At 30.7% G+C, this 9,870-nt stretch overlaps 2 protein-coding genes and 1 long non-coding RNA gene across 3 annotated transcripts; 2 read left to right on the forward strand and 1 right to left on the reverse strand.

Annotated features, from left to right (window-relative positions):
* The first annotated feature begins 529 nt into the window (after positions 1-529).
* LOC121172920 (uncharacterized) lies at positions 530-2,157 on the forward strand. The gene is made up of 3 exons (XR_005886819.1): positions 530-748; positions 1,003-1,090; positions 1,760-2,157. It is a non-coding gene; the product is annotated as an uncharacterized lncRNA (long non-coding RNA).
* Positions 2,158-2,722: 565 nt separating this feature from the next.
* LOC121172921 (protein DETOXIFICATION 43) lies at positions 2,723-3,748 on the forward strand. Its single transcript, XM_041006082.1, has 3 exons — positions 2,723-2,996; positions 3,390-3,553; positions 3,660-3,748. Exons 1-3 carry the CDS (start codon positions 2,900-2,902, stop codon positions 3,672-3,674), a joined length of 276 nt encoding a protein of 91 aa, XP_040862016.1. The 5' UTR covers positions 2,723-2,899; the 3' UTR covers positions 3,675-3,748.
* Positions 3,749-4,717: 969 nt separating this feature from the next.
* LOC100805392 (probable serine/threonine-protein kinase WNK2) lies at positions 4,718-9,033 on the reverse strand (the record flags this gene model as incomplete). Its single annotated transcript, XM_014762802.3, has 7 exons — positions 4,718-5,049; positions 5,438-5,536; positions 6,354-6,467; positions 7,547-7,704; positions 7,809-8,032; positions 8,121-8,348; positions 8,816-9,033. Coding segments are annotated over 5 exons (924 nt in total), but the record flags the coding sequence as incomplete, so codon positions are not given.
* Between the last annotated feature and the right edge of the window lie 837 nt (positions 9,034-9,870).

Genomic DNA, 9,870 nt, shown 5'->3' on the forward strand with positions numbered 1-9,870 from the left:
AAAATAGGTTGGTGTTAGAGAATCTATTTTTTTTTCAATAAATGCCTATTCGATCAAATTACAATGTTTTCTGCTGTAAATAAAAGTACGATTATGATTGTATGTAGTATAATATTCAAAGCTTGTATTTTTCACATTCATGATATTTTTGTTTATACACAGGATGACAGTCTAAATAGAATGTTGCATGTGACTGCATTTGCAATTTCGAGGTATGCTAGTACCACTTCTAAGAGTCATTTTTGTTTTAAAAAGTATAAATAAATAACATGGAGTACTTATTGTCGAAGTGCATTATTTGTTTAAGATGAGAAGTAGCCTTGAACTCAATAACATTATCTGTAATGAATATATAGATTTTTTATCCATCAAATATATTTGGGTTTGAGTCTTATACAATAAAAAAAAAACTATACGTACTTATATAACAATGATATTTGTAATTGAACAATTTCACAACATTTTCTTAATATCTTTTTTTTAGTATATATCATTACGTATCACATCTTTCACTTTTTTTTCCCTTTTATCTCTCATCTCCTTTTGCTTCTCACAACCTAAAGCTAGAGTGTAGAACAATGATTTTCCATACTACTATATGTGGATCTAATTATTATAGGACTCAACTTGTTTCATACTGTGCACACATTCACATACATTTTGCAGAATTTGGATGGGACGCAAGGGTAGCACTTAATATCTACGGTGCTTTCAGTGGCAAGAAGTACATTAAAGCTCAGAAACTGAGGTAAGCTATGATCTGGTTTTGTTAATGAGTGATATGAAAAATTAGGATGAGAAATTCAATACACTGAAACCACAATAATAGAAAACAAGACAACATTTTGTCTTCATCTTGACAACTATGCATTCCTCTCTGCTAAATATTTTGCTAAAGTTAGGGATTGGTTCTGCTAAAGTTGATTTTGAATGGAATCAGCAATAATGCATTGAACCGAATCCCCTCATAACTAGCAGGTATGTGGTTTCATATGGATGTAGGTATGCAATATATGGCATGGAGAATTTTTTACGCTAGGATATTCGGAGAGTTTGGTAACTATGACCCTTCATTTGAGTGCCTATAGAAGTAAGTTTTAGCATTGCTTTGAAAAATCCATTTCATACTTGCCATAAAGTGATTCCCATATTGATGTGTTGTTGCCTTTAAGCTTCAAAATTCAAACTTTATTTTGGCTCCTAGAAATAGTTTAATTAGCAAATTCACTTTATTTGGTTTCTCATCACAAAATTTATTCATGAAGAGCAAAATGCATTCAATTTTCAAAACAAAAGCAGACAATTACTACTTTAAAATAGAATGATGGCTAGTGGAGTACTCACACACAAAGAATAATAACAACGACGACAAAAAAGTATTATTCTACTTCTGTTAAATAAGAGTTCTAGACACATGCCTGATAGGTGGCTCTAAAATTTTATCTAGAGGCACCAATGAGGATTAGTTTAAAATTACAATAGATTGTTTTAGTGTAAAAGAAATTAAATCGTTAACATAAGGTTCAAGTTGAGTTTTGTTATTGGAAGGAAGGTGGCTATAAATATGATTTTTTTACATGGTTAGAGATTGTATTTTATTTGATATTGTTGGAACTGCTGCAAGGTTGAAAAATACACAATAAAAAAAAGGACTCAAAAGAGAAATGTTGTTTTGTTTCCTATAAATATGATCCTTTGGAAAATGTTGCTTTGTTTCCTATAAATATTAATTTTTCATTTCATATATGTTATGTGATAGGATACACAATAAAAAAAAAGGACTCAAAGAAAAATACAAGCGGGCCCAAAATCTGGCGCGTGTATGAGAAGAGAGGCAACATAGGAAAAGAGAAATACGAGGGTGTTGAGTATTGAGACAATGACTGAATTAGAGTAAGGACAAAGTTGGAAAAAAAAGCGACTTATTGCTTCAGCATCAACAACACTACTTTTTGGCATAATCCTTGGTCTCATTCAAGCTGCAGTTCTTATATTTGCAACCAAACCTCAGTTAGGTGTTATGGGTGTCAAACGAGTAAGTTTCTTCTTTATTGAGAGTATGGTAACAAGCTTTTTTTTAGAGATGAAATAGTAGAAAGTAATCTCGTATGATATATAAATATAAGAAAATGTTAAATGAACATCCTCTATGCTAATATACATCTCTAAGAAGAGAAAGAAATGATAAAGGAAAGTGATATATATAATTGACCTAAAAAAAAGAAAATAATATATGTAATAGATATTTGATGTGATAAAAAAAAAAGAGGGTTAATTAACATATATAAAGCATGTTAATTGAATGTCTAAAATATTTAGATGTCCAAGTATCATTATAAATACATATTAAATAAAAAAATTAAAATTATTTTAAAATATTAATTAATGATAAAAATCATTAAAAAAACCAGGCATTTGAAACTTTTAATTTTGATAAATCTTAAATGTTAGTTTAATTAATATAATACTATTTTAATAATAATTTGAAAATACTCTATTATATAGAGTGTTAATCAAAGAATATTGAGGGTACTGATTAAAATAGTTAAAAATAAATAAATTTATTTTTATTAGATAACTAATTGGGAGAAAACTGTTAATGTTATTGAGGAAATTTGAGTTTGGATTATAATAATTAATTAAAAATTAGTTTAAAATATTATATATTTGATTAACTTGGTTTATTTGTTTCTTTGGTTTTATTATATAGTTTCGAGATATACATTGAATGTCATATAGGACCCAATTTTTATTTTCACATTGAAGTTAGGCATCAAAGGTGCAACCATTGCACATGTTCTCTCCTAGTAAGTCTTACTTTGTTACATATTTGAAGAATAATCGTTAATCATTTTCCGAGTTCTTACTAACAAAACTGCGACCATACCCTTGTAGGTACATGATGACATTCACTCTCTTATTAATATTAATGAAAAAAGTGCATCTCCTACCTCCAAGCAAAAAGGATTTACAGATTTTCCGATTTCTTAAAAATGGTAAGGTGGTTAAATATAGCATGTTAAGGTTGTAAATTGTTTATAAGTATTGTAAGAAAGAAAGAGAAAAAGTTAGTCACAATAAGCTCAAATATGTAGCAGTTAAACATAATTTAACCATATACGTACATATATATAAAGGTTTCAAGATGGGTTGACTCTTATTGTTCAATTAGCCCAATATAAAATATGGATTAGACAAATAAAATTTAACTCCAAAATCATATTAGCTAAATGCTTTATTAATTTTAAATGTCAAAATAGACTCCATTTTTTATTTTTTATTTCACTTATTTTTTTCACATATTACATTAGTGAATCATAGTTGATGGTAAACTTTGCTAGATTACTTATGTTCATTTTTGTTTTCAATTATTTGATCAATTATTGCAGGAGGATTGTTGATGCTAAGGGTAATAGCAGTGACATTTTGTGTTACCTTAGCAACATCATTGGTTGCAAGACTAGGTTCAATTCCCATGGCTGCATTTCAAACATGCCTACAGGTTTGGTTGACATCGTCCCTTCTTGCAGATAGTTTGGTTGTTACTGTTCAGGTACAAAATTTTTTCCCTCAATTTCTTAGAATAATATAACATATTTTTTTGTTTAGTTTGAGAAAATTATCATATTTTTTTCTTGTTTTCAAATTCATGTATACAGGAAATGTTGGTGTAACCACAGAATTACTGGTGTCACTAGTAAGTGTAGCCACATAATTCATTTTCTACAGGATCAAACATTTTAAGACGGTTCTTTCTAAGAAACGTCTTAGAAGGTATATATTCTGAGACAGTTCTTTCGTAAGACGATTCTTTTTAGAATATATACTTTCTAAGACGGTTCTTTACAAAAGAACCGTCTTAGAAAAATTGATTTTTCTACGATGGTTTTGTGAGAACCGTCGTGAAAAGTCTTAACTTTCAACAACATTAAATATAAAGACGGTTGTTAACTGTCGTTAAAAGTCTTTAATAACCGTCTTTAAATGTTTTTTTTTGCAGTAGTGTTAAAAAAGCTTAAGGACTTTAGTTTAGGATTTCAGTTATAATAAAAAAATATAATATATGATGTAGATGATGAGGGGAAGGTGACAAAGATGCAAAAGTGAAGGGGAGTTCTTCCAACGCTACATTTTTTTTTGAAATGGAAGATGATAATTGATTTATACTTTTGTTGTGACATTCTAGACTTTTAGTTTGATTTATGTTTAATTACTTAATGTTGTTTAATATCTTTAAGACTAGTCATGACTTTGTGTTGTGATTTGACTATTAATATTTTATGTGATTTACCATCCCAACACGCAAGGTGTGTGAGTCTACAAGAAAAATGACCTATACCTACGGACAAAAATTATCACTATAAATAAAAAATCTGTAGGTAAATGTATGATAGACTTTGTCCTACAGACATTTCTTCCGTCAACTTTGAGGGGGCGTATAATGACGACTAATTGTCTGCCACTATAGGTTTTACCTACTATGTATAATGTGTAGGTAAAAGTCATTAACTTCTACTTACATCTCCTAACTGTAGGTAAAAGTCTCTAATTTATACCTATAATCTTCAAGTGTAGGTAAAAACCATATAATAATAATAATAAATCTTCTAGCTATGCTCCGTGCTACATACCCATTCATATGTTTGGTATAGGACTTACGTACAACATTACTTTTGACAAAGCTTATAGAGTGGCTCATTTGTTGGACTCTAGCCTGTATTCATAAGACTTCAAACATAAAGCTAATTCAAACATAAAATTACCTCCAAAATGATTTAATTGCATAGATTCTTGATTTTATGTTTGAAAGAGATAACAACTTATAGCCTACCAAGACATAAACGAGAGATGAGAGAGTGAAAGTCTAGAATCGACCCAAATAAGAATCTGCTACGTAAGCCCCAAGAATTGGCATTATCCACACAGATTCTGACCAGTTATTCACATTCCTCACTGATGAAACAATATCTTCATGAGGTTGGGTTGTAAGTTAATTCACTAAGTTCGAAGGCACTCCATAGAAGGCCATCCTTTCAAATGCTTCATAGCCTGTAGAAATATTAATTATGTTATGCCATATAACAAATCAAACTTGAGAGTTAGTATATCATATGACTCCACAGAAATATATAACCATTAACAACTATATATTCAGAAACAGTGTAAAGACTTATAATTTTGGAATAATATACTACTAAGTGGAGATCAAATATGTTGCTTGCATAACAATCTATATATCAGCATAATGCAATTAAGGGTCTACAAATTGTTTCTCCTTCTTTTTACAGATAATTAAAAAATTAACCTTCAAAGGTTGGAGATAGTTAAAATCAAACAGTGCAGATCTTGTAAGAAAAAAGAAAAGCTTAAGCAGTGAGTAAATATTAATCATAATATATATGGCTAGAATATATAATCGATTAGTATATGTGCTCACCAACAAGAAAAGCGCAAGCCTTCCATTTGCCAGTTTTAGATGAAACTACAGGCTGGCCACGGAAATCAACAGTGTCATCTTGGGTGTAATCTGCTTTGGCTTCCATTTGAAGAGATATATTACATAAAATAAAAAAGAATAAGAGCTATATAGTGATATATCAAGGAAAGCAATAAATTGAGAAAGAGATTGCTGCTAGAGAAAACATAGGTAGCGACTATATATAATGCGAAAAAGCATACCTATTATCATATGTTAGATTAAGGTAAGTTCTGCTCTACACAGATGATCCACCATGACATCTTTAAATTTATCTTTAAATTTATTAGGAAAATATTAAATATACACTCATATTCTTTTCTGTCTCACTCCAACTCTCTTTTCTTTCTTATTTTTTCTATTATTTTTCATTACATCATTTATCAAGTCGATTTCTTTCACTCATGCACCTTGTTAATTATTCAATTTGTTTCTGATTTTGTTCGTACTATATACTATTTTGAAGAAAGAATTTAATTGTTACGTATAATTATAAATTTTAAGATGATACTTAATTTATCATATGACAATTCATAATTAATTATAATATAAAAATCTTTTCTCATCATTGTATTTTTTTATCTGTAAAATTCAAAGTTGGATTGCAAAAATTATACTATCATTAATGAGTATGTTTGTTTAAGCCCTTTCAGGAAGAAATACTAAAGAATTATAGCTAATTAGCTACTAAAATAAAAAAACACAAATTATAATAAATCTCTAACTTGATATTAGAGATATAATAACTGCATTCTTTTATTAAAATAAAAAAGCACATATTATGATATAAACTTTAAGATTTTGAAAGATATCAGTTTTCTATCTTATAATGATATAAATTCAGTTTTCTATTTTATAATGATGTAAACTAAAATACCTGTTATTAACACTGTCTTCATGGTGAAGGCACAACTCCATCATCAGGTTCTTCGTCATCTTGTACCATTACTGTTTGATCTACTATTCTTAAGTTGTGAAGCCATTCTTTTAACTTCACGAGACAGCGGTATTACATTAGCAATTAGGCTGAATCATATATATCAAATGTAATGAAGGAAACTAAACTAATGGAGATATGTATATTCACTTAATAATAACGGAATAACATGATAAAGAATCAGGTTTTGAAACCTAAGTTGAAGTGTGAAGACTATGGAAGCATATCAATAGTTGCTATTTGTTCTTAATAACAACATATCAATAAGACTATGGAAGTAGACAAATATTTTTCAATGTCTGAATTAAAAAAATTTCCAGAATGATATTCTTTTTCTACAAGTTTTACAACCCTTAAAGGCTGTAATCTAACCACTTTTGAAGTCCACTTAAAAATAAAAACTCTAGATCATATCTCTAGCAATTCATACATAAGAAAAGCTAAAACACAACATGATTTTTATTGAAGAAGATATATTAACCATTATTCTCTGGAGAGGAGCACTATCAATGCTACTCTTTGTAACACACTCTCTTTATTGGAGACTACAATATCATGAGCAAGGCTCAACAAGTAAGAAGTGAGACCATAAAGTTTTTTGATTTCCAATAAATTCCAACCAATTCCTTGATTGTGTTTAGATGAATGTATTGCTAGCATTTCTCATTCTCTAGAAGCCAATTAAAATTTGGGTTCATCAACTGGAGAAGAAGAAAAAACACCAATTCAGATCATGGAATTTTTTTGTCTTTATGCCATCCAATACTTTTGACTACTGATAAAAACAAGCAATGAGGTTGTAGTTCAAAAACATTCAGATCATGGAAATTTCATGATTTTACGTCTTATTTACAGAAGGACCAGCAGAAGTGGTCTTATGATCTCATATTCTTATCAAGTTGAAGTGTAAATTGTTGTACTATTATCCAAAGGTTTGACAAACATTACAGTCTCTAGAAAAATTAAAGAGCTTTCACAGTGCATTGAATATTATATCCATCTACATTGAGATGGAATGACTAATTCTAATACCAGTGTGCATCACATGTTAATTAAAAACATCACAGTCTTGTAAATAAAAACATGTTAACTAAAATAGCCCCAACATTTTGAAAACAGAGCACTTGACTTACATATGTCACTTTCTTGTATATTTGAGCAGCATTGGTGCATTCAATATATGGGTACTCAACGGTTACCAACTCTAGCAAGCACATGCCAAAAGCATAGATGTCAACAAGCTCATTGTATTCCTCTTCATAAAGTTCTGGGGCCATGAACTCAGGGGTACCTAGGCTCATAATAAGAATTACAAACGCTTTCAGTAACAAGATTACCATAGTACTCCACATAAGAAAAGGGTAATAAATGTAGTAATTTCAGGGCAAACGTTACCTATGACACTGTGAGCTGAATTGGCCTGTTGAAGGATAGCTTCCAATCCTAAATCACCAATTTTCACCTCCCCTTGATTACCATTAACAAAAATGTTATCACACTTAAGGTCTCGATGAATAACCAGCGGATTGTGACTGTGAAGATATAAAAATCCTTCCAAAATCTGCCTGGACCATTTCTTCACAGCTCTCAAATCAACATGCTTATGTTTCTTCCGGTATCTAAATTTAGAGAAAGTCAAACTTAAAAGCAAAGCTCACAAAAGTTGCAAATAAGACCAAACAAGAAGCCAAAAGAGAAGAGACTTACTGACGCAATGTTCCTGAGGTGAAAATTTCAGTAATGAAGTTGATGTTCTCATTCTTGGTGTCAACCCATGAATTGTAAAACTTAATTATATTTTTATGCTTCAAAGTCTTGAGCAAATGAACCTCTGAATAAAGTCGCTCCAGATCATCGAAGTTATGCAATAGGTTCGCCACCTTAACCTGATTCCAAGCCACTTCAATCCCTTCTAACTCATCAAACGCTCGATATCTACATTACCATTTCATAGTCAAGGGCGAACAAAAATCCCAAAAGGAATCCTGCTTCCATATCAATAGTGTGAAGACTATTAAGTGTGAACAAATAACAAATATTTGTATGCTTCCATAGTCTTATTGAAAAATATTTGTTTGCTTCCATAGTCTTAATAACAATTAGTCTTATTTTTTTTAATGGAGATATGTCTGCTTCACCTAAGTGGAAGTGTGAGGTTTTGGAACCTTCAGAATCCTCCATTCTAATCATAAGAACAAATCATTTCCTTGAAAATCCTCCATTTTAATCACAACAACAAATCAGTTCCTACACAATCCTCCATTCTAATTCTAATTATAACAACTAATCATTTCCTACAAAATCTTCAACACTGTTAACTCTGATAACACGAAACTACTTCCTCCAAACCTGAATTCGCCAAAATAAATAAACAAATAGAAACAAACAGAGCGTTATGAAACCTGAAACATTGACTCGGAGCGGTCCAAGAGAGTATCGATGTAGCGGAAACCGAAGCATTTCCCAAGCGGTGAGCCACGAGCAGAGGCTTCCTCGAGTATACAGCCGCGATTTTCAGTATCCGGTATTCCCCCAGCGAATCTGCCTTCGTCGCGCTCAGCTTGAACAGGTACCCCGACTTTGTCGTGAACTCATCGTCGCCAGACTCCGCGGCAGCGCATCAGACGACGCGGCGGCTCCGACGAGGTTGAAATTGGAGATAACGGTTCGAAGTGAGAGAGGGGAAGGAGGGAGAGAGAGAAAGCACGGGAAGGAGTAGCATTTTTGTTCTACGGAATGTTGATGTTCAGATTAGAATTCGCGTGGTTTTGAAGAGTGGAAGAAAATTTTGTATGCTCATTAGAAATTTGTTATGGTTGTAGTGTCCTCAATTAAGCAGCTTTGGGTTATTGGTGACCTCAAATATTTTGTAGCGAGAAAATAATTATTTTAATATGTTAAAAATAGTTATTTTAATATGAGAAAAATAGTGAGAATTATTTTAATATGAGAAAAATAATGAGAATAATATATGTTATTGAGTTTCCTGTAAACTTTCTTAAAATAATTATTTTAATATATATTTATTTTATGGGATTTTATCTACACTATTATTTTTAGGTAGAAATTTTTTAAATTTCATGTATATCAATGGAGTGTAGGTATAAGTTTTATAGGATTTTACCAACACCAAGTAACCGTAAGTATATATGTTTTTTGATATTTTACCAACACTAGGCATTTGTAAGTAAAAATTATTTTGAGTTTTACCTACACCAAATATTAGTAAGTATAAATTTTTAAATTTAACCTATGACAAACAATTGTAGGTATAAGTATTTTTGGACTTTTACCTACGGTAACTTCTGTAGACATGTGTCATTTTTCTTGTAGTGAAAGGACAAACTCCAATATATTAAAAGAGATGAAGCTTTGAATTCCTGAAAACCAATGGAGTATATGGATGTTATTGTTGGACTCCTTGAAATACCATTTGGAGAGATAAATTAGAGTTAGA

The sequence above is a fragment of the Glycine max genome, chromosome 10 (assembly GCF_000004515.6).
Source record: "Glycine max cultivar Williams 82 chromosome 10, Glycine_max_v4.0, whole genome shotgun sequence".
NCBI classification, from domain to species: domain Eukaryota; kingdom Viridiplantae; phylum Streptophyta; class Magnoliopsida; order Fabales; family Fabaceae; genus Glycine; species Glycine max.

Coding starts and splice junctions, on each gene's coding strand:
- LOC121172921 (XM_041006082.1), top strand. CDS start 2,900: ATGATGACATTCACTCTCTTATTAATATTAATGAAAAAAGTGCATCTC. Junction 2,997..3,389: donor TTTCCGATTTCTTAAAAATG/GTAAGGTGGTTA, acceptor CAATTATTGCAG/GAGGATTGTTGATGCTAAGG.